Source organism: Ictalurus furcatus, chromosome 9 (assembly GCF_023375685.1).
Source record: "Ictalurus furcatus strain D&B chromosome 9, Billie_1.0, whole genome shotgun sequence".
In the NCBI taxonomy this organism is placed as follows: Eukaryota; Metazoa; Chordata; class Actinopteri; order Siluriformes; family Ictaluridae; genus Ictalurus; species Ictalurus furcatus.
Window position 1 is genome coordinate 22,788,136 of NC_071263.1, and position 26,023 is coordinate 22,814,158.

Below are 26,023 nucleotides of genomic sequence, written 5' to 3' on the forward strand. Positions count from 1 at the left end.
TTGACCTGGGACATTTGGTGGGTTTTGCATACAACTGAAAAATTACTTGGAGCCACTAATTAACAGATCCACTTCGATAATCATTGAAAAAGGTGTTTAATATATCAGCAAGAGGTGCAATATCCTAGGGAAATCAGGAAACCTGGCCTACATGGAGTATTTCTGCATTCATATTTTCTTTTTTGAACTTGGCCTGGTTCCATAGTGATTTTTCACCCAGTTAATGCAGAGAAATTTCACTAAAAGAGATCAAATTTCTGCAGCTGGTAAAGTTAATTAACAACTAAAGCACTGGGATTCTTGAGAGATTTATCTTATACTGGCACTGAGGTGCTGATGATTTATAATGGCTTTTCCATCTGTCAGCTGTGGATATAGTGTGAATGAAACCCAACATCCACATATTACATACACTTTTGTAAGTCCCATGGTTTCAGTGTATAACACTGACTTGTTGCTGCCTCCTGACCTTCTGAAATCTCAAACAATCTGGCCTAGACTATACAATCACAGTTCCCAGACATACCAAACAGGCGCTGACCTGAGCTTGCTTTCCAAACACTTTTCCCAACCAGAGAACTTGCATAGTAAATTGTCAATAAATAACATTTAATGCACTGGTGTCCATTCTTATCCAGAAAGGGCTGGTTTGAGTGCAGGCTTTCATTCCTATCAGTTTGGTCTGGAGGTGTCCATGCATGACATTGTGTTACAATAGATTTTTGGGTTTTGTTTTTTTTTTTTTAAAGAAAAAGTGATAATTCATAAATATGAGTTTGAAAAAGTCATATTATTCTTTAACTAGTATAGACAGTGAAACTAATCGGTATGTAGTGACAAGATTAAAGCCACTACCTCATGGTTCAAGATTTTAATGTATTTCTGCATTCATATTTTTATACAGACATACATTTTCATTTATACACTGACTTGTTGCTGCCTCCTGACCTCCTGAAATCTGAAACACTCAGGCCCAGACAACATACTCATAGTTCCCAGACATACCAAACAGTGCTGACCTTTATCTTGCTTTCCAAACACTTTTCCCAACCAGAGCGCTTGCAGAGTAAATTGTCAATAAATAACAGCTTAGTGAGGCTTAGTGGTTGGCACGTTCACCTCACACCTCCAGGGTTGGGGGTTTGATACCTGCCGTGGCCTTGTGTGTGCGGAGTTTGCATGTTCTCCCCGTACTGCGGGGGTTTCCTCCGGGTTCTCCGGTTTCCTCCCCCAGTCCAAAGACATGCATAGTAGGCTGATTGGCATGTCCAAAGTGTAGTGTATGAATGGTTGTGTGAATGTGTATGTGAGTGTGCCCTGCGATGGATTGGCACCCTGTCTAGGGTGTACCCAGCCTTGTGCCCCATGCTCCCTGGGATAGGCTCCAGGTTCCCCACGACCCAGTAGTATAAGTGGTAGAGAAAATGGATGGATGGATGGATGGTTCTGTCTATCTGAGGAGGAAATGATATTCTCCTTAAATTTTGTAAAAGCAGAAACTGTACTTGTTGTTGTACATGTTGTTGAACCCTGGCCTCTAGTGGGGAAAAGTGAATAAATGATAAGTACACAAACCCTACACACAAAAAAACAAAAAGTACTAAAAGGTACAGAGATCCTATAGATATCAAAGAAACTATTATTTCCTGGTTATTAGCTATCTAAAAAACATGTCTAATGTTTAGTTTCCTTAAAACAGGAAGTCTAGGGATTGACCTGGAAAGTTTTGAGGGGTTGCATACAACTGATAAATTACTTGGAGCCACTTATTAACAGATCCATTTAGATAATCATTACAAAAGATGTTTAATTTATCAGCAAGAGATGCGATATTCTGGGGAAATCAGGAAACCTGGCCTACGTGGGGTGGAACTAAGCCCATATAGTTCTACCCACTGTGAATAAATACACTTAGATGACATATAAGTATGTGACAGGTAAATAGCAGAGTATTTTTCAAATAGAAATGATGAGTTTTTATGAGCTAAAACCATAAAACCAGTGCGTTGTACTGGAGTTCCCAGGAGGTCTTGGATTGTCCACAAGGAGGCGTCATATCATCACTCACATAACTCCACAGTTTTCACAATAGCCATTACACCTGGACAACTGATTCAACACTGATTCATTATGTTCCAACGTTTGTGTAAAATCTACAACTATCCCTGCAATCAGATATGTGTTATCTGAGGTTGGCCTGTTTTCCTCTCAGAGGCTCTGTGGTTGATTTTATTTATTTGACTGACTCATTATGTTTGTGGTACACACACACACACACACACACACAGGCCAGCTATAATTAAGTAATACATTAAATTTTTTATCACTTAGTCTGGATTATTTACATTTATCTTGTATTTTATGATACCATGCTTGGCTATACAATTATCCATAGACTATAAGCTGTTAAAATATCTACCTCTACCTCTGAATGCACCACTAAAGTTTATAAACTTGTTAAAGATAGTTTTTTGCACTGTGTGCACCGCCTTATGTTTCATATTGCAGTGTGTATTGTCTTTAGTGTTTACTGCACCATCCTGTCTCTTACTCTGCACTATTGTGTTTGTAATGTTTGGCTGCACCGGAGAGAAAACAGTAGAAAAAAACAACCCCTTTTCACTTTGCTTTAAGGAATAATGACAATAAAATTGAACTTAATTGAATTGCATGCACTGAATTCTGGGTACACAGATCGAATATAATAGTTACCTCCTTTGTCCACTTTTCTATCTATACTCAGCTAAAAAAGAAACGTCCTCTCACATTCAACTGCTTTTATTTCCAGCAAATTTCTTATTTGGTAGCCTCCAAATCTGCTTTAAGTATTAAAGTGCATCTCATCCTCATGGACTGCACCAGATTTGTCAGTTCTTGCTATGAGATGTTACTCCACTCTTCCACCAAAGCATTTACAAGTTCTCGATCATTTCTGGGGGGACATATAGTTACATGTAATTTTCCACTGCAAGGACGATCAGCTGTCCTTCCTGTCTCCCTGTAGCACTGTCTTAGGTGTCTTACATTACAGACATTGCAGTTTATTGCTCTGGACACATCTGCAGTCCTCATGCCTCCCTGCAGCAGGTCTATGGCATATTCACACAGGTGAGCAGGAACTCTAGGCATCTTTCTTCTGCTGTTTTTCAGAGTCAGTAGAAAGGTCTCTTTAGTGTCCTAATTTATTGTAACTCTGACATTAATTGCCTACCGCCTGTAAACTGTTTGTGTCTTAAGGACTGTTCCACAGGTGCATGTGCAATAATTGTTTATGGTTCATTGAACAGGCATGAAAAACCTTGTTTAAACCCTTTCCAATAAAGATCTGTAAAGCTTATTTAGAGATTACAAAAATATCATTAAAATACAGTCTCCAGAAAAAGGGACATTTCTTTTTTTTTTTTTTGCCGAGTGTATAAACGCCCAGTGGTAATTGGTAAATAATGTAGTGATATAGCAGGACTTTGTGTCTTTGTAGAGAATCATTGTGTTGCAGTGATTAAGATAAATATTTCACTAATTAAAAATAATTTACTGTGATGGAATTTCTCACAGCGTATTTGAGGAACAGCACTTGTGTCTTAGCCTTGGCAGGTTCAGATCAACTACGTGTCCTTCCGCTTCATACAATACTAATATGCCATGAGAGCTGAAGCTCCTGCCATTGTTCTGCCTGTAGTCGTAAACAGCATCATGGCCTGCTGCCATGTCTTCTCAAGGTCTCTAAACTTCTAACCAGGGGTGTCCAACAGTTTCCGCTCAAAAAGGTCAGCCTCCCAAACACAGGAAACAATTGGTGTCACAGAGGGGCTTTTGTGAGACAACAGGTTCTCCTGAGATGTGAGGGAAAGACGAAAGCAGTAGCAAGCAGGGTCCAGCTGTTTTCCCCTTATCCTGTGTTACTATATGGGAAAGGGAGTATGGTGTATGTTGGTGTTTCTGTGTGCCAAGGTGGATGTTTTGAGTGAGCGTTTCCACAGACATGGCGTGTCATGAATTACACCCAAAGGAAAAACAAAAACCAGAAGTGCTAATTTAGACCATGTTTGCTTTGTTTGTTAATGAATTTGCCAGAGCTATGGTTCACACTGGCATATTTCAGGCTGCACTGTGATCTCCATGGTAAAATAGCTGGATGTGATGGTGAAAAACACTACAATCGCCTATTTCTGACACCAAACTGAAAGTTATAAATATTGCTGTGAGTAGGTAAGATGTTTCCTGCCTAACATCTGTGGTAGCCCAGTGGTTAAAGTTTGTTCTATGATTCGGAAGGTTGTGAGTTCAAAAATCTCAGTGCAATCTGCCACTGCTAGGTTCTTGAGCGAAGCCCATACCCACAACTGCTCAGTTGTGTCCTGTCTCAACTGCATGTCGCTTTGGATAAAAGCATCCACCAGATGACTAAATGTAAATGTGTAGTAAAAGTGTGATGGCCCAAAGTTGGCCCACGTGAAGTGACAGCATTGGACTCCAGAACTACCAGAACACAGCACTGATGCAACAGTTATAAAAACCACAACATTAATAAATAGGCCCATAGAGTGCAATAATAGTATAATGAAAGTACTTGTATTATAAATATTAGAGATTAAAATTTTTGTGAGGACTGTGCATTGTAAAAGCAAAGCCTGAATAAAACACTACACCTGTGAAAAAGCATGAATAGGCCTACGGGTACTGAATTTTACAGTTATAGTTTTTCTCAGCCGTAAGGTCATTGGTGTAAAAATTAACTATTGGAAACATAATTATAAGGGCGTTATTTAGACTTTGTTAAATAATTTTAGCAGGGGAGGACCGGAAAGTATAGTATTCAGAGTGTCACTGGTGATGCAATCTGCTGTTATGGTGCTTTTCGCTGTTGCAGGATAATCGACGATTTGGTGCTAGTTGGAGACTATTCTCAATGGTACTAAATGCACATGAAACCACTTCAATCCATATAAAAAAGATGATGACATTTTCTGATGAAAGTATTGTTGGCACGTTATAGGTCATCAGTGGTGTGTTGAAGTTTTCATATGGAATTACCATCTGGTTACAAATGTAGTACATTGGCCCAGTTTCAGCTTATTTGTGAGTCTTTTAGAAGAGTTTATTATTTAAATTAGTGTTCATTTTGTTCCTGCTAAGGCTGCACGATAAAGGCTGAAATGATAATTATGATAATCATGATTTTACTCAAAATTTAGATACATATCTAGATCATAACTACTGATTCTTATGTTCACGTTAACATCTTATCTCTTTATACACGCCAGCGAGTCTTCAAGGGTTTTTGAATGAACTTTTTTTTTTTTTTTTACTGTGAATGAATGTAATTATAGTCTTGGAAATGCGTTACCATTACTATTGTGATTTGTGCACAATTTCAATTCAGTTCAATTGATTCATATAGTGCTTTTAACAGTGGACACTCACACAAAGCAGCTTCAAAGAAATCTGGATATGGATGTAGATTTAGACCCCTAATGAGGAGACAGTGGCAAGAAAAAAACTCCCTGAGACAACAAGAAGAAACCTTGAGAGGAACCAGACTCAAAAGGGAACCTATCTTCCTCTGGGCAACACCAGATGGTGCGATTATGAGTCATTACTTTAAAACTGGCACAATGCCACAAATGTAGTGTATGCACTACATGTAGTGTTTTTATTTCTTCAGACAGATCAAGCTTAGTCGTGACACGTTCCTCAAGGGTCATATGGATGCTTCCTAAAGAGGTTCTACGTGGAATTCTGTGTCACAGCAAAACCTTCAGTTATGCAAAGAATTTATTAAGGATCAGAAGATTGCGTGTACACGTCTATAATCTTTACCTAAAAGACCTATTAAAAAAAAAAAAAAAACACTGGTAATCTTTTTTATTCTAAAATGCCTTTGTTAATAGACATGATGAACTCCTGGAACCGCTCTCTCAGTCTCTTTACAGTTTTGCCCTCATTGCAGAGACAGCGTGACAGTTTCAGTCTTGTGACTCCTGCATTCATTCCTGTCAGCACTCATTTCATGCTTTAGCTATACATCGTACGTGAACTAGAATTATTTTGAAATTTTCTCTTTAAGCTGGTATGCACACAAGCTCAGCAGAGAGAGAGAGAGAGAGAGAAAAAATGGTGAAATAAAAAAAAAAAGTAAATAATTTAATAATTTTGGTGTGTAAAAACAATTGTACTGTAAGTGAATGACTTTTTTCAATATAGATTCAAAAGTAAATCGCAAAAGCTGGGCAAATTAGTAAACTACATAAATATATACACTCAGTCCACTCTCACTGGCCTCTTTTCTCATCTATTTTGGTTAAGACTAAGAGTACACTGATATGCTTTGCAATATTCAACTGACTTTTTTTTAATGCTCCATCGAGTTCACATTGTTGTACGAGAGCCACTTTTGACTTGCCTCTGAAACAGGTTTCACTCCACTGTAAGCAGAGTGCCAAAAGTTCAGTTTCAGCTTTAAACAAACAGTAAACCCGTCCCTATTTTACCAGATTATGCAATCGGGGCTCAAGGTCTCAGCAGAGTGTATATATATTGCTCAGGCAGAAGTGGATGTGGATTTCTCACTTGACCACATCTGGACAATGTGTCCAGTTAGCATAGCAGCTTCGCACTGTACCACTGGTATGTTGACTAATCTCTGGCACTTCAGTGCAGGAGGAATGTGTCGGAAAAGTAAACATTTAGAGTCCAAACGCTCTGACGGTTTTCTTCCAGCTGTGGATTATAAGTGATAAGAGGACTGAACCAGGGGAAAACTGCGACAGATTACAGAATACATACCAAATATTTAGTCATTATTTAGGAGAATATACATCTCTAATTTCAAACCAAGCTGATTTTTATGGACTATTGCACAATATAACACAGAAGATATGCAGACAAGGCATTTTTACAGCATAAAATGTGTCACGTGTGAGACAAACGCGTTTGAATAGAGATCATATAACCTCATGCATGCCTCACATTTAAACGCCACATACTCTTAGACTACTTGATATGTGCACTCAAAGTTAAGAAACTCAAAACAAATGATTATTTCATTGAATCACACATTCATCTGGTAACACACAGAGGTGTATTCTCAAATTTTTATTTCTTTTAAAAAAAAAAAAAAGCAGCATAAAATTTAAGCAAAAAATTTCACATTAAAAACAAAAACTTTTTACAACATGCTGGAGTGTGCATAATACAAGTCAGGGAAATGATAAATACGATCGAGTTCACTCGATTTTAATTGTCTGCAAAGTCCTTCAGGAGCCAGAGAAGTACCTCAGACTCAAAAACAAAGTGTTTTTGTCTGCATTTAATTGAGTGAAACACAAGGCAACCTTCTACAGTACCTGATCCTAGAGGATTACAGGACAGAAATGTCCTAGGTAAATATTTTTCAATTGATCATCTTTATGATGTGGTTTGAACACAAAGCTTCAAACAGAGAAGCTGATAAGGCACTGATAGAGACCACTTGATGGAAAGAGTCAGTAAATAACACCACTTGCATGCATTACAAAACAGACATAAATGAATTAATTGAATATCCATTTACAGTAACACTTAGTCTTAAAAGAACATGATAATTTTGTAAATGTCATTATGACCAGAAACTACATTTCCAACATTCCTGTCTGGCATCAAGACGATGCACTTAAACGGTCACATTTTAACCTGCGTAAAGTTTATGGCCACTCGTGTCACTTTGAGTGCAGGAAAAGTAAACACAGATTACAAGGCTACAAGGTTACAGCCTGAACGAAGTGGTGGCTATGTTTCAGCAGTTCCCCAGTGTTTACATACAAGATACACTACACTCTTGTGCGAGACCGAGTCTTCACCAAATATCTGGGCGAGAACTGAAAGAGGTTCTATTTTTGTTCAGGATGTTTGCAAGCACTTCATGGAACAATTTTGCTTCCCTAACATGCCTGAGAACGGCACTGGAAAAAAGCTACAGCACTGATAATTAATCCAAACAAGCCTAAGTGGATATGCGATCTTACAATCTCACTGCAGTTCACCAGAGGATTGCTGTGCTCAATTACACTTTCACAGAATACTGACGATTACAGGCTTTGGCGTGTGGACATCAATTAAAATATCAAGGTAGCAAATGCATTTATAACAGTAACACAGTGAGGCAGTGTACGAACACAAAAATCATTAGATTAATCCAGACTAGTAGCGAACAGAAAGAATCTTGGAACAGGAAGCAAAATTAGGATGAATCAACTCAGGGATGTGCACTGTATAATTAACCTAAAACGGGAAACCCACTTAGGAAGCCGTTTTCCTCGCACTGGTGCTGCCTAGCACCGTGACGCAAGAGGCTTGTGTGAGACACACTCCCCAGCTGAGGTTATTACAAGCAGGATATCCACATTTTGCCTTGCACATTGTTGTGGCTACAAGTTTGGCATTGCTCAGAAATGTTACACGCTTAACCCTACATTCTCAATGCAAATGAAGATGAGAAAGAAACAGGTGGTTTCTGCATTATTTACTAAACACCACCATTATGATAAGACGTAGTAAAAATGCCTTTTTTTTTTTTTTTTACCTTCAATGGAAAATTAATCAATGATAACTAGGAGTAATTAATACAGTTTTTGAGGTTTATGTAAAATCATTTAGCACTATTTTTGCACTGTTTATTAGTCCCTACTAAAATGACAACTCCGTGTCTGTCCTTGTTTCAGACACGTCTAGACTGCGCATATAAATATTTGCTCTACCCAATAATAACAAACATTAATTTAAGACAAAACAGGCCAACAAACTTCACATAACCTTTGCTGGGGGGAAAAAAATGCAAAACAACAACCTGGCTTCAGTTCCATTCTTTGTACGATGCTTCGCAAATTCAAGAGAACATCATGTATCTTAGATTGCTATTAGTGACAGTTCTGTTCTTCGAACACGCCTGAGAACTAATAGAACCAGATTGACTTATCTGGGATAACTGAGGTAATATCTCAGGATCGGCAAGTCAACGAACGAAAGCGTACGGCACAAAAAAGGCTTTTTTAGGCACAACACATAGTATAACATGGGCAAAAATGTCAAAATGCATGAATCTTGTTTATGCTAAATAAGCCTGAGCAGGTCCGAGCTTAAAAACTTGTGACAATGGAAAAATCCATGACCATCATCAAATAATCAATTAAATCCAACTAGCACACTAATAATAATAATAATAATAATAATAATAATAATAATAATAATAATAATAATAATTCCTGTATGAAGATGTTAGAAAGGAGTCCATCAGCTTGAAAACAGTGCATGGAAGAGACTCAGGCTGGATTATGAATAGTACACCAGCAAAAACATGACTGACGGCACAAAGCTGTCTTTAATGGCTCAGACTGAATCAGACTAGTGCAAAATGCTGTCCACAAACAGAGCGTTGCAACTGACTGACTGCATTCACACAGTAATTCACAAATAAAATTGTGAAAGTTGTAAATGTCAGGGACCTTAAAAAAGACACAACAAGCCTCAGAGGAAGCATGTGCAGCCTTGGCTCTCAGACTCGTAATGGTAATTCAATCAGGAAATTAGATGAATGAAAAAGCCAAAACCTATAAAAATGGTTCAAAACATAATGCGGGTGGAATGCGTTTGTCCTTCATCATGTAGATATAAAACCACCAATATGGTGAATAAAAGTGAGAACCGCGAGCAATTCTTAAAAGGAATCACCTTACTGTTCATGTCCTGTGAACCAGTTTGCAACTGATTCTGCTCTTCATTACAGTTAATCCCCCCCGCCATAATTTAATAAATTATAACTCTCTATTAGGCAAAAACTAGAAATAAAACCACAGAATAAGTGAAGAACTAATCAAGCAGTCTTAATTTCAACCTTTCGAAAATCTGTCCATAGAGTTACAGTTTAGACTGGATGACATTTTGGTCATCCCCCAATAATTGGGCTGTTGTGGAGTAAGACAACTGCTTGTTCTTTTGCAAGACCTACAATGTCTGCTCAGGGTAATACTGATGGAGATGCATTTCACAGACGCTATCAACAACAGTTATGCAGCACAAATATTGTGAAATGGATTACGATATGTTTCTCTGATCAGGTCGGATACAAAAATAAAAGGGTTCAAGTTTGCACAAAATGTCCATAATTTAAAAAAGAAAAACAAAACAAAACAAAACAAAAAAAAACACTGATAGGTTAATGCATCAGGCATCAGTGTTGTTTTCCTTGGCATACTCCTCTACAAGCTGCTCGTAGGAATGAGTGTGATCAGATCTGTCTGTGAACACGGATCCTTCTGATTCGGAGCACCGCTCCTCCTTGGAATCAGTATCAGACTCACCATTTTCATCCGAGGTCGAGAGCTTGACCTTGATGTCTTCATCTTCGTCCTCATCCACCAGGCTGCTGTTCAGCAGGTTCTCTTCATCAATAAAGGTGATGTTGGCATTTTGAAAAATAACAGGCTGATACTCACACGAGTCCCACATGTGACGGCCAGGACCGCAGCCCCCATGCCTGAGGTTCCTGTGTTCCTCTCCTTCCTCTTTATCCAACTGATTCTCGTACATTCTCTCCACATCTGTGTCTAGCTCACCCTCAACCTGCATCTCATTCAGGAGTGGACCCTCTTCTGTGCCAAGCAGGTAGTTTTTGGACTTGGAGAAGACCACTGTGACACGGTCACTGAAGCTGTAGCGCCGTTTCTGGCGGGGCGATTGCTCTAGGTTGACGATTGCATTTCCGTTAATGGAGACTGCATCGTTGCAGCTCTTGGAGCGGATAAATTCATTCTGCTTTTTAGTACTGATGGTACTGGCACACTGATCTCCTTTATTGGTACCGATCTGTTTGATCAGGTCGTTGTAGCCCTCCTTTTTCTTGGACAGGAAGCTGAAGATGTTGACATCGTTGCCTGCAGGTGGTAATTGCAAGGCCTTTTGGTTATCTTTGTAGTGCTGGAACTCATCCAGTGAGAGCTTGCGCCGTTTTCGACGCTTCTTCAGAGCTTTGTGAGCCTCGATGACCATCCGTACCTTCCAGTTAAAGAAGAGGGAGAGCCAGGCCAAACCCAGGTATATCCACACCTCAACAAAGTAGCGATACAGAGTGGGGTAGTCTGCATTGGGGTCAACACCTAGAAACACAGAAGTGGAGCATGTAAACTACACCAGAATTTTAACAGCTACAAAGCAGCAGTAGTAGAAACGACAGATAAGCCCAAGGTTTTGGGGCATGAGCACATACTTGTTTGAGAAGCTTGGCTTGGGAAAGGTGATACACACTAAAATGGAACCTTTGTAATCACACACTGATTACTGCAAAGCCAGTTATCATATGTATACAGCAATAACAAGAAGTACACCTTCATTCCCAGCCTAGGCTGATATCTTTGCAAACAGTTGTTCTGTAGAATACATTTTTTTCCACTCAACAGTTTCAAGAGCGTTAGTCATCTGTTAATCTACAAATCAAACACATGCACACATGCAACATTCACCTGCTACAAGATCACCAAATCCAATAGTTGTCAAAGTGACGAAGGAAAAGTATAAGCCCTCTACGTAGGTCCAACCCTCCTGAGACATGAAAACGAATGGGGGAATAACCAAATGAATCAGTACACCCCATACCAGGAAGATGGCTGTGCAGGTGAACTGTGCCTTCCTCTGGTAGGATAAAGAGAGACATCGGAGTAGAATATTAAAGTATGCATCAAGGACAAATTAGTGTTTGACCTTAAAAACACCAATTGGTTATATTTTATACATATACATACATACATATTTTATATATATATATATATATATATATATATATATATATATATATATATATATATATATATATATATATAAAATTAAAAAGGAGTTAAAGGCTTTGCACCAATGTTCAAAACTCTATTAAAAAAAAAAATAGAAAAAAAATACACGAAGCGAGTGGTGCTTACCGATGAAATGCCTCGCTTGGTAAGATACTGCCCAAGGTGTTTTGCTCTTCCACCAAAAAACTTGCCAAGTTCGCTGATCCAGGTCAGACAAAGTGGAACACCAAATAGTCCATAGAAAATGCAAAAAACTCTTCCTGTTGAGGTTTTGGGGGCAATATTGCCATATCCTGATGGAATAAAAAACAGACAGTTAAGTGAATTTACTTTTATTTCAATACCTTATAATTCCAATGGCCCTATCTGACACAAGTGAGCTCATGTTATTTACCGGTCACTGAAAATATCTGAGTTTTATACCAACCAGGGTTGAACAAGCAATAAATTTAATAGCTAGTCATGTAAAAGCTTCAGTGTGCTTCCCAGCCCTATGTTTTGGTTGTGTGGAAAGGGACTATGCTCTAAAGTGGAAGATAATATGATAAAGTATGTTCGGCTGTATGATCATCTGTCATTCATGCAAGTTAAGTAATGTACCTAGTAAAAAGCATATTCAGTTTAATGTGAAGCGCATTAAGTTTAAACCTATACTGTATGTATATATTATATATATATATATATATATATATATATATATATATATATATATATATATATATATATATATATATAGTCAAATGAAAACTATTGCTTTGCAGAAGGTCACTAAGGAGTAGGGGTTTTTGTTTTGCTTGTCCAGCAACTACATATACGTGGCCTGAATATAAAATCTGCTTGTACAGGGCTACTGGTTATTCCACCCCTGCCAAGATATGGTTTAAAAGTATAAATGCATACATTATAAAGCTGAAATATTGTATTTGACCTTATTAAGAATCAAAACATTATGGCTCAATATCTGCAACTCATAGAATTGCCAGATAGAATTAATTCCAAGGTCGCTATTTAGCAAAAAGACACCGTTAACAGCCTGACACGAGTTTTGTTCTTGAAGGAAATGGCCTCTAATGTCTCTGTTGACACCACTGGCTTATCAAACACTCTATGCTAATCTTCTCAAGTAACTTCATCTTATCAGAGAACAGTACTGAACGTTTAGATCCTGGTCATTTTGACAAAACTGCAAGAAATTCACCTGAGTGTGCCATCAGCCCACAAGACCTAACAGAACTTTTAAATTCCCCCCACCAAATAATTACTAAACATAATCTGTTGACCCATAGTGAAAATAAAGTCAACTACTTCCTGCCCTTTGTGATTAGTTAAGATAAACAAGTCTTCCTCTGTTTATCCTCAAACAGTAAACAGTGAGTGATTCTCAGTGAAATAGGATTCTTGATAAAATAAATAAAAGAATAGGATTCGACTCTTACCAATAGTTGTAATGACTGTAGCAGCAAATATGACAGCATTTGGCCAGTTCCAGTTGTTAAAGGTTTTGTCTCCTGTGATGGTGACTCCTTGTCCCGCAGCCTCAGACACAACCTACATTAAAACACATCGAAAAGCCGCAATTTTAAGATGATTTCACACAATTTCAAGATCAGCAGTTCTAACTTGTGTCTGAGACCAGAATCTCTCACACATCCTTCCTGTGATTGAGATTATCAGTCTGTATTTGATGATGATGATACTGCAGTCAAACAGGCCACCCTCAGACATGACTAGAGTCTCCCTCACCTGATGGGACTTTGGCAATGACTCGGAGCTCTCGGCACGCAATGTTATCACTGAGATGCAGCAGACTAAACTTTAATTTGTCCTTAAACAGCTATTCTGCAGTTGGATAATCAGATATGAAAAGAGCAGCTGGGGTCTGTACCTGGAAGGGATTCAAAGCTGCCTCCAGTTTAAACTAAACAAATCACTTCTCACAGCAGACTATTACATTACTTGAAATAAAAATTGCAACGTCTGTTTTGATTAAAGCAAGTGCAACTCTAATACCAACCCGATTTGTATAAACCTGAACCAGCCTATGTTAATCATAACTGTATTAGTTATCCCACTGGGCAAGTAAAATCTCCAGTGTGCTGCCCAGTTTCATGGTTTGGTTGCCCAGAAACCTAATTGAGTAGGCTAAAATTGTGGTAGCGTGATGTAATAAACTATAGTGAATATCTGTGTTTGTGCCCTCGACAAAACAGTTGACCAATGTTTCTGCTGTGGAATGTAGTTCTCCTAATCGCAAGATTATTAAAGTCTGGCTCTTGATATTCTCTCAATATGTTTAACCATGAGGTACCTCCATGTGGTGCTAGTGGGAGTGTTGTCATTAGCATTTCCACATACATGTGTGTTCCTCATTCCAAAAAGATTGTCTACGTGCTAATTAATCCCCTAGTAAAAATTACACTAGTAGCCGCAGATGTTCTAATTACAGCCAAAAGCCCAGACATGAAATCTGATTATCCCAGGTGCCCAGGTTACTGATTTGTCCACTCCTGCTGTTATATATGTTCAAGAGCATAACTTCGGCAATTAAAATGAATTTTATTTTCAGCAACTTTTCAAAAAGAAAGTATTGCTAAGGGATTCATTTCTATAGAAGAGGATCTTGAAACAGCTTTGTTCCAAGTTTTATTTCCCAGAAGCATGACCACAAAAGCGTGAATGTGTAACTGTACTTTCTCAAGAACATAATTTTCCACAGAATGTGGAATGAAGGCATCATAATGCCTCTAAGCCACAAATGGTGACTATTTCAGTGCAGTTCTGTTCAATCTCTGAAGAGTACCAGAGCGCCAACATTTTTGGCCTTGTAAATCAACACTCAACTACATCCTACACCCAAACATTAGCAAACCCAGTAACGAGTTATGACATGCTATTCCTGGCCCTGCCATTCCACATCTCTACGGGCTACTAATTCCATCTGCTGAGGAAATTAGGATCAGACTTTACACTTCATGAGAGAGTCACCATTTGGTGCGAGTTACACTTTTTTGTGAATCAGAGCTATGAGGAAGAGACACCTGTTGAGAGTTTTCAGCAGAAGAAAAATGAATGCTCCATTTTGATGACTCAAATCATGAACCATGCGGAAACCAAAAGCACAGCACGTGATGGTCGTAAAATTTCCCTAATAAGGGATCCGAAATTTTTTTGTCTAGAGGACAAACTTCTGCAAGTGTACGTCCTTCAACCGAGGTTATCTGCCCAGAAAAGTAGAAGGACCAATGTCATTTAAGACCAATGGCAATTTATAACTTGTAACTGATTTCTGCTTATCGTGTTGTTATTTATGTTTTACCTATCCCTATATAAAGGACTCATCAAGCCATACCACAGCTTGTAGAAGTCATGTGAACTGACAGTCTTGAGAACTGGGTGCAGGTCACAAAACACCTGCAAAATTAACACACTGTTCCAAAGGCCAAGGCCAAGGCCAAGATCGGTGCACATGTTCACTTGTTTGGCTACACTTTCTGCACGGGTGAACACTTTCTCATTCCTCGGTCCGTATGACTTCAGCTTCTTGCATTAAGCCATTTGTCAAGAACATTTTACAGAGGCCATGTTTATCCACACCATATTTGCCATGCACAACTGATTAACAAGAACATTGCCAAGACAATGGTGTGTAGCAAGAGAAGTTCACGTGCAGGTCAGCTTTGGATCCTTCGCATTTATAAAGAGTAAAGCTCACCCTGAGAGAGAGAGAGAGAGATGGAGGCAACAACTATGTGTGAAATCTGTATGATGTCCCAGGCCTGCTCTGACAGTAGCTGCTAATTAACTTGAGCTGCAGTGAAAGGTGCGCAGTAAAAACTGTCATGACAGTCGGAATTTTCTTCCTCGCGTTCATCACGTTGAGATTTATTGACTACCACTTAAAGATTAAAATGACTAGCATTTGGTTCTACTCTTACAGTTGTATTGTCTAAAGCTTGAGATTTGGTCGAATTGAGGGTTTATTAGGTAGCATATGGAGAAGATTCCACAAGAGAGTAAAAAGCACTCAAACCAGTGAAAGAACTCAATGCACAGTATTGAGCAATGTATTGCTTTTCATTTGCAACATACTGAAAAGCAAAACCTTCACTGCATTGCTCTTAGGGCACTTGATTTCTTCAGTGAAAAACAATTAACAGAGGATTATACATTTAATAATTAAACACTGAATACGTGTCGACATGTCAACATGAACGACCTATAAAAGCAATCAACAGTGCTGCACTGAATTTTGCAATTCTGATTAGGATCGATTCAGTAGGAATAAAGAAGTGAGTAAATAAGGAACTATAACAGGTGTTCCTTTATATGAATAGCAACAACTCCTGAACAGTGACACATTCAGGCCCTTGTCTGATTACAGCCACGTTCCTGTGTGCCAATTTTCACGGGATGATGAAAGTGAACTGCAGTGCAACAGCAGATACATTCACTTCTGACTGTGTTTAATTCTTATGCAATCCCCTACCGATTGTATTTCAATGTAAGGTTGTGCTTTTCAGTGTGGAATGTTTCGTGTTTGCCACTAATCAAAAGCTATACCATTTACATATTGCATTTAAATGTTCCTTCCCGGGGGGGGGGGGGGGGGGGGCATTTAAATGCAATATGTAAATGGTTTACATATGGGGGGGGGGGGGGAGGAAGCACACTATACTTTTTAAACTATTGCAAAAGAACTGGTTTCTATACTAAAGCGTTTTTAAACTAAACCGGCATTCCAAGGTTAAAAGTCAAACTGGTTCTTAGTTCTTTTTCCTTTAATGGCACAACTAAGAACGAAAAACTAAATCTTCACGTGCTATTATTGTGAAATGTGAGTATCATAAGTTCCTCAAGCCAGTTCCTCAGCTCCATATCTATTCAGATAATTCAATGCATAAAGGGTGACTGAGGAGTAAACATTTCCTTATGATGACTGAATCATCAATGATAATGGTCTAGGTTTAGAACTTTGGAGATAAGCGGCTTGATAAACTGGAGATTAACCAGTTCCTCATTTCATAATAGATAAGTAGATGTATCTGCAAGTATCTGATAAGCAAACAATGTCTGTCTATGCAACGACTAATGTATCAACAACAGCTCCTATGATGAAGAAACCTGAATTCATGAATTTGTGAACTCTTGACTAGATTACTTTAATGCACATTTGACCTGGCCTTCCTGTCAAATATCTCCTCAGGACAGTGGCTTCACATCAACAGTCCAGTGGTTTCCATGCTTGCAAACTCAATGATTCACAAGCTTGAATATTTAAGGTCAGTTAAGGGTTCAGCTAGCATTTATACCTTCATATCTTACGATTTTAACTCCGGGAAATTTCACAACATCCAACCACGTCATACTACTCACACCCACACATACAAAACTGAAAACAAATCTGTATGATTGCTACGTGCTTTTGCACATAGGCTGTATGCAGTCTCTTTCATAACCTTGACCCGGTGGTCAGTACTTTCCTGACGCACTTGCAGCATGATGTGGGTTAAATCACTGTGGCACAGCAGCACTGCTAACCACAAGCAAACAGCACGACCTGGGTCAGCAAGACAGTGTGGTTTTTCGCGGCATCATGCTTCCATCACCAGTCAAAATGAGAGGTTTCCTGTACAATCCTTGATACCCCTTTGGGAATTCTAGTAGCGGCTTAACTAGCACTGCTTAGCCACCAGCTTCGGTTGGCTTCCTTAAAAACCACCACAAGCACAGCATTTACGGCAAATTTACAGAAAATGAGAAATGGTGATTAGAAGGTTCCAGGCAGCCTTAGTTAAGACTGGAAAGTCAAACAGAACAAGAGAACAGTAATGATTTAGTCTCTGTATCAAGACAAATAGTCACTGTTCGTCTGCGAGTAATCATTGTGTTGTTAATGGTAAAGCTAAAATTTTCATTTCCTTATCTGTGCTGTGCAAGTCAGTTCAGTCTTTCAAGGTTGGCAACAAAGAACTTCACTGAAATGCACTTTTAGTTATGTGCTGCAAAGAAAGTACAGAAATTTCAGAACTTTCCCCACATTATAGGTTATATTTTGAGAAGCGTCCCAAATGCATCAACAGCCATCCAAGAATTTTGTCCAGTTAAAAAACCTCACATTTTGGTTTTGAAGTTCAGGGTCAAAGCTGGAGGAAAGTGGAGAGAGAGGAAACACAGCAGAGCGGAAACCAATAAGGAGAGAGACAGATTTGGTAGAACCTCTCCAATTGCTTGATGTTAAGTGCTCAAAGTTTGGTGGCTAGCTAGAAATTTCAAGTTTTATACAATAAAAATGTACTAGATCCCAAACAAACAAATTCCAACTGTTTTTATTTACTTTTATCTTAACTTCCTGCAAAGATCACACTGGATAAGGAATCAGTTCAACAAAACACAAATGTAAAAACATTCAGTCTGACTAAAGGGGTCTAAAACTTTCTCGCTAAACTTCATTTCCTCACACAGTAACTAAATCAGGCTATGGAGGTCTTGCAGAGTTACGTGCCACAATGAAACAACTATGTAATCAATTCAGGCTGTAATCAGTTGTTAAAAGATCTTCAATGCTCCTGCATCATAGTAGGAAGTAGGAAATTTTCTTCCTTTTATAAAAACAGTGCTACATTACATTACATAAAATAACACACACATTATAGTTTCTACAGTAACAACTCATTCACAGGGATTTGTATTGTGTATGATCTACATAAACTAAGGTTAATAATAAAGGGATTAAAAAATGTGTGATTTAACAAAGAAAAAAGGTATAATGATTTATATGGTGACGATTTAGGACACATTTATTTAACAGTTATGGAAAGGACTTTGCATTGTCCGGTTAAAACCACAAGCCCAGCTTGTTTTTAATCATGTGACTATAAATGATTAAAAAGCAAAAAGTGCCGTTCATTAATAAATTAGACATTGCAATGGTTGGCAAATGTAGTACAAGTGGAATAATACACTTTGGAACATGCCGTTATATGAAAAACAATCCACCTTGGGGTGGTAACAGGCCCCCGCTTAGCTTCGGGTCGCATCACACCACCCTGTTGTGGATTATTTTCTTATACCAGCATGCACCCAAGTGTTTCATTCATTGCACAGCTTTACTTGTGGTTGAGAGACACGCAAAAGAGAAACCGGTTTTAGTTCAGGAAAGCCTGTAGCTTTCAGAATTGTGAAATTCAGGACATGGAGTTCCACCAAGAGTTTTTCAGTCTTTTCCAGATCTTTCTTAGTATTTGAGTAGTAAAACTTGCATCTGGAGAAGTGAAAGTTCACCAACATGGGCAATTTGTAGCGCAGTGTGTCTACTGATAAACAGCATGTGCCAAAACCACAACGACAAACTCCAACTGTTATCAGGCGGGCTGGCTCGGTGGCTGAGGGATAGAAACTGTATGCAGTTACATTCCTCTGTGTGTGGAGAGCGCAAGGTGCTGCCGAAAGCCAAACAGCTGTTAAGAGGAGCAGACTATTGGGAATGCAAACAATTTAACTGCAGGTTTCAGATGTGTTAGACAAGACAGTCAATTCCAAATTTTTCAAAAATAATTTGATTATCATACACTAGATATTGATCTTGACAAGTTTGGGTGTTCAGATGCGTCAACTTTAAGACAATTTCAGGCTTGCTTTCAACAATAAATGGACACAGTTGTAATAATATAAATTCTGCAGGCACTGATATTACAAAGCTTATGCACCCACGTCATGGACACACACTCACACACTTTCTTTCTCTAAAGTGTCCAATTTCACTACAATCATCGGCTGCCATCCTGTCATTATGGCTGTGAAAATAGGAGAAGTCAGCCACTGAGTCAGCCAAACAAAAAGCTGACGTTGCACAAGCTCCTTTTTCATGTATGGAGGAATTAAACCATCCAAATCACTCATCTGCTGTGTCTGCTCTGTGAAGGTTCGTTTCAATAATAATGTTTGCATATTTGCATAAGCGTCACTGAAGAGTTAGATTTTCAGTTTCCCATAACAACCCTCACATGGCATCTCCTATCATTATCACTATGAGCTTCTTATTAAAGGCTGTCAAAATGACTTTTTCTGTTTGTGTCTGTACAGCGCCAAAGCGCTGGGCTTAAAGATGGCAGGTCTGGTCAGGTTCGAGGTCGAATTACGCGAGCGATTTATGTTGATTCCGCTCCTGGCAGGTAATCATATTAATCTTCCAGAAACATAAACACACACTTTTCAATGTTTCCAGGGAAAACTTTATCCATGGATTCTTGGAAGTTGTGGGGATCATTCTGGTCCTGTTTAAGCCTGCGATCAACTGATCTGACCACAAATGGTCAGGTGTGATGAATAGCACTTCACACCTGGCATGTGTTGTGGTCAGACTGCGTAAACATCAAACTGGATTTATAAGAGTAGTTCTAACGGAGATATCTGTTATCCTTACTCAAGAAAATCTGTTAAAACAACAACAAAAATCTACTTTTACATTATTATTTTGCTTTTCCTTTTGATTCAGGCATACAAATGAAGTTAATTATTCAGTGCACTTTGCAGGTTCTAGAACATTCCAATATTATGTCCTATGTAGACCGACTATGTAGTGAATATAAAAAACATTCAGGATTTGGCTTAGCTGTGCATTCTAGGATCTTAAAAACATGGATGCGGGAGAGCTGAAGTTGACACGAGTACAGTGGTAAATAAAGCAGATCTGAACCTTTAAACAAAACCTTAGATCTGAAACACTTTTATTTAAATGATTTTGATGAGTGTAGTGATTCTGGTGCTAATTTTTTTTGTGTGTGTTTAATAAGTATTTTTATTATTTTTGTGAGAAGTTAGTGGTTGTGTGCTGCTCTGACACACCAAGGAACAATGCTAGCAGAGTTACTAGCACAATGGTGTTTAACAGGAGCAAAAATGAACTCAAACATAAGAGGTAACAATCAGGGGTCATCTTTCCTCACTCAACATTTCCCAGCAACATTAAATGTCTTATTAATGACAAAATCCAATGCAGAACTAGTGCAGAGATCAAACACTGGACTTATGGCAAAAACTCTGGTTGGCAAGTTAGCAAGATGACAAAAATGATGGTGTTGATGGCAGTATTAGCATGGAAGTTGAAGCTCTGGAACCTGATCTGTTTGAGTAGAGTGTACAAATGAAGAAGTGAGAGAGCTGGACAGACTAAAAAGGACTAATGCACTGACCAATCCGTCAATGTTCCGTTCTGAAATGTTCCGAGTGATCAGATCGCAAGACCAGAAACTGATGGTAACAAGGTCTGAGCGGAGTTTCCGGGTCACCAAGGTGTCAAATCCAACAGGTATGAACAATCCCAAATTAAATGCAAATGACCACTTTGTCACTGGCAAAGAGAAAAGAGGAAAACGTACTAAAAACAAATGACACCTGCAAGAAGAAATTCAAGGAACACATATACAACCTAATTGCAGATGGAGATGCAGACCTCCATCATGATCTGGGTCAATTATGAAATAACGGAAAATGGTTGCAAAGGTCTTTGGCACGGTATCAGTTTCAGTGCTCGTCATAAACGCTATCATATCTTTGCAAAGTTAATCATCTTCAGAGGAATTTGGACATGGGCATGCATGGCTAGTTTGCTTTGTTGTCATGCATAAGTCAAGTAAGATAGATAACCTCTAACTACAGTCCGGGAGTGTGTCTTAACCTGGGAAAGTCACTGCAGTGTAAATGTTACACAGCTGTTTTGAGCATCTCTGCATTGCACATTTCAGACTGTTGAGCAGAAACCAGAAGTGATACTAAGCATGTTTTTCCTCCATTTCAGAAACGGTGCAACCGCAAGTGCACAGACCAGAAAAGGATCTTGATCGAACATGAGAAGAAAGTGCCACTGCAAGGGCTGTGTGCATCCATTCTTCCACATGTAAAACTTTAACAGAGCTCCTGTGACCCTGTTAATCAGACCTAAGGAACAACAATCCTATAACACGACTAATATGTTACATTTACAAGAATGTTAAGTCTGAAGGAAGTGTACATCTACACCAGTACAGGTTAATTATTAGCCATTTCCAATGACTGCAGGTGTTAATGGAAAACAAAGCTGTACCAAACACCTGCATGAAGTCTTGCTATAAAAAAAAACCCTATAAGTATGAGGTTGCATATTTTAGGGATAACACTGGACTTTACCCTGAACATGTTCGCTTGTTCAATACGCCATGATAAAAGAAAACATTAAACAAGAAGCTTCATAAGTCATAAAGCCACAAGCAATTTGTCAATTACATAAACAACAACAAAACAAGTCTGCACTTGTGTAAAAATATAAAATACACCGTAATCATTTGTGACATTTTGTAATAACCACATGGCATGTTTAATATGCTTCGTCCCAGCTGTCATGTGGTGCTTCTGGTAAAAGATATCTAAAGCAGACACACAAAGGAGCCCTCAGGACACCCCCAAGCCACCCCTACTCATACCCAACCTTCACTTCCAAGCCAATCTGTGGTCAGTGAACCATGACAAAAGAGAACTGAAGAGGGGGATGGGGGTCTAACGTTTTTTCTCCTCTCTCTGAATGGACGCTAGTTTGGGGAAAAGGGGCGTGGTGTAAAGATTCATGAAGTATGGAGACGCCTGAGGGTGCTCAATGGCTCAGCAAGATCAGGGGGCCTGAACATGTCTCTGCAAGTCTCTGGTCTTGCTGTTTATCCTCATATACACCTGCTAAAAATCTTTACAGCAACTGACACCCTGTTCAGGCTTTAAAGCGAGACAATCTACTCGCAAGCGTGCATATGATATATAAGTAGACTTGTTATGAAGAGTTATGATTGAGTACAGGGCAAGAATTCATCTGAAATACAACAACATGGCCACTGATCAGGAGACTTCCTAGGAATTCTACACTAAAGTACTAAAATTAAGCATTTTGTCCTCTTTGTTGAGCATTTCTTCAGTTCATTTGCAACCACATTATTTGCCTCAAAGTTCTACAATGATTTCTATGTGACCAACAGATTATCCCTACTGATGTTTCACTAGCCTCTGATATCGTTCGAGCGTTGCAACCAAAACAGTAAAAAAAAAAAAAAAAAAAAAGAAGGATGTATAAAGGGTGATTACATGTGAAATGGAATACACAGACGACGTTTAAGCGCCTCTTCAACATTTTAAGCCACATCATTTAAGCACTTTTATACAGTCAATTTTACACACTGAAGCTCACAAAAGCAGCTGTTCTGATCAGAGGAATCAAAAACAGTGATATAGCTTAGTGTGAGAACTTTGAATCAGGTATCTACCAAAATAATAAAAAAGTGTTTGTAATTAAACATGACATTTGTGTAACACCAGCCCCTTCTCTGTCCATCTAAAAAAAACAAAAACAAAACAAAACAAAAAATAAACATCCAGACAAGAAACCTGGGAGGGGAATGCTAACTCCGGACAATAAAACTATTCAAAAAACCAAGTAGTGACCAAATGAGATGTATTAGATTATAATGCCACGAGTTCCCGATCCAATTCATTTAATCTCTACAGTTGCTAGAGGTGGTATAGAGTTAGTTGCTGTGTAGGTTAGCAAACAGTTTTCCTTAATAAAAGGTCAAGCATATCAAAACCACAGATAGGGAGTTGTAAACAGGTATAATCATATCCCTTCCTGTTTTGCTGCAGGATACAGTACTTGGATATTAAGTTCTGCAGCATGTGTATGGTTGTGGAGCCTCTGAAAAGCATGAAGCATAATGCAACAAGGCACTTAAGAATGAAGAGAGAGTGTTTAAGAAATGGATAAACATAATTTCTTGAAAAAAAAAAAAGTCTAATATAACAAAAAAAATATTCATTGGCTATTTCACTTTTAAGGTAATTCGACTTCAAAAGCACTACATGAACACAAATTAATGTGAAACAAAGGTAGATAGTGAGATGTTTTTAAAAATGGGAAAAAAATAAAGTCAATAGAAATTATATATATATATATATATATATATATATATATATATATATATATATACACACACACACACACATATAGATAGATAGATTATATATATAGATATATATAGAGAAAGATATATATATAAGACAAATAAAAAAAAATAATAAAGTAAAAAAAAAGTACTTTACTGAAACAAAGCACATGCACACACACCTGTAAATTATTCTAAATTTCTTGGCACCTTTGTTTCAGTAAAGTACTTACATTGACAACTTATCCAAACATTTCAAATAAAACCCTTGTATTTACATGTAAGGTGTACACATTAAATACACCTCGCACTCTGTAGATTGTTTCTTCCTCCATATAAAGCCTATAAAACAATGAACAGATCTTCAAATGTTTTACACAGATTTAGAAAACAAAAACATGTGAATGCAGAGGAGATCTCCAAACTCTCATACCTCCAGGATTTTGTCCAGATCTGCATTAGTAAGACACGGGTAATCTCTCAGGATCTTCTCCTTCTGCTCTTTGTATTGTTCCACTGCCAGTTTCCAGTTTGGCTCCTCGAGCACTTGGAAGATTGCAGCCCCGATGGACAGGTAGAAGATGATAGCCGAGGTCAGTAAGGGCCCTTTATCAACCATCCTTAAGCACAGGGTTTATGAGAACATGCCCGATCACTCCTCAGCCGTGTAACTCTGCTCAAAACTCCCAGGCTTCTTTCTGATCGGGGGGGAAAAAAAACAACAACAACAAAAACTTCTGGATTTTCCAGTTCACATGTGCACCTTTTGTTCACGCTAGAGAAGTGTGGAGAAGTGTATGCGGGAGTGTGTACAAGCACCCTTCAGTGTCCATGCCCGTGTCCATGTGCGCGCCGACCCAAAAGCGCACCGCTTGATTAAAGCGCCTGGCCAAAGCAGGAGGGAAAGGGGGTGCGGTCTGCTACGGTGGCTCAGAGGTACACAATAACCCACAATAACTTGATTAGCGAAGCCTGACAACATTAACACACAACACGTCACCGTGAAACGCAGAAGAAAGCGCTGAGTTTGGGGAAACGGTTTCAGGACAGAGGGTAACATTTCTGAACACATATAGCAGCTATTAGAGCAGTGTGAATTATGGAGGGGATTTAGAAAGGGTGTGTGTGTGTGTGTGTGTGTGTGTGGGGTTGGTTATTGAAATATAACATTAACCTCCTGAGGAAAAAAAGTAAAGGTTCGAGACTTAAAAATAAGAATGCATTTAAGAAATATTCGAAATATACAGTTTAAATATATGTCATATATATTTCCCCAGCTTTCAGAAAGATCAGTCAATCAGTTCTGTTCACCCCTACAACAGGTCAAACCATTTCTTACCTCAGGCATGACTCCCTCATATATTCATTCATGGTTAACAGAACATCTAGACAGTGTTAATTAACTGAAGTGTTAAATTCACATTAGGTACAATTTTTGAAAGATAGATCTCTAAGTTTTATGGGTGGAGCTGAGTAAGATTTGACCCATGTAGACAAAGCTCCTCCCCCAAAAACATGACGATTCAACTGGAGCAGTATTCACCAACCCTGTTCCTGGAGATCTACTTTCCTACAGTTTCTAACACTCTTGTTTTAGTTGATTAAGAACTTCTTAAGGCAATGATTAGACGGTTAGGTGGGCACGATTATGGTTAGAGCTAAAGTCTTCAGGAAGTTATATCTCCAGGAATAGGGTTGGTGACCAATAAAATTAGAGTTACCTTTGTCAAAGACTGTCTTGACAGCACTTTTAAGTGCACTTGGGTGTTCAATTGCTTGACAGCCAAGTTACAACGCTATAAAAATGCAATTTCTCCTGATAATGGTTTATAGGGATGTGAACACTAAAAAAAGTGTTAGATTTTGGTTGGAGATGAAACCTACAGAAGGTAGATCTCAAGCAAGAGGGTTGGTGACCACTGATCTAGACCAAATCTAGATTCTAGCATAGTTGTAATATAAATTTCACAATCACCTCTGAAGAAATGCTGTTGTGCAATTGGCACTCTTCATCATTATGGAGACATCTGAGTTTGAAACAGCAGATAAAATTTACCTGGCAAAAGAGAAAAGGGAACAAAATGTGAGAATACAATGAACATCCAGTAGCATTAATTTTGCTTTGTACTGACTTTATCCATTTACAATTTATGTACAATGTTCTGTGTTCATTATTAAGTAGCAGATGTTTACTGCACCTTTTAAAATTTGTCATTCAATTTTATTCAATGTCACTTGACAAACATGGAA

The 26,023-nt window shown here is 38.5% G+C and overlaps 1 protein-coding gene across 1 annotated transcript; it reads right to left on the minus strand.

Annotated features, from left to right (window-relative positions):
• Positions 1 to 5,352: 5,352 nt before the first annotated feature.
• On the minus strand, positions 5,353 to 25,138 carry kcnk5a (potassium channel, subfamily K, member 5a). The gene is made up of 6 exons (XM_053633205.1): positions 25,113 to 25,138; positions 24,207 to 24,471; positions 13,253 to 13,364; positions 11,943 to 12,109; positions 11,493 to 11,661; positions 5,353 to 11,129 (listed from the first exon to the last, which is right to left on the minus strand). Exons 2-6 carry the CDS (start codon positions 24,390 to 24,392, stop codon positions 10,198 to 10,200), a joined length of 1,566 nt encoding a protein of 521 aa, XP_053489180.1. The 5' UTR covers positions 24,393 to 24,471; positions 25,113 to 25,138; the 3' UTR covers positions 5,353 to 10,197.
• Positions 25,139 to 26,023: the final 885 nt, after the last annotated feature.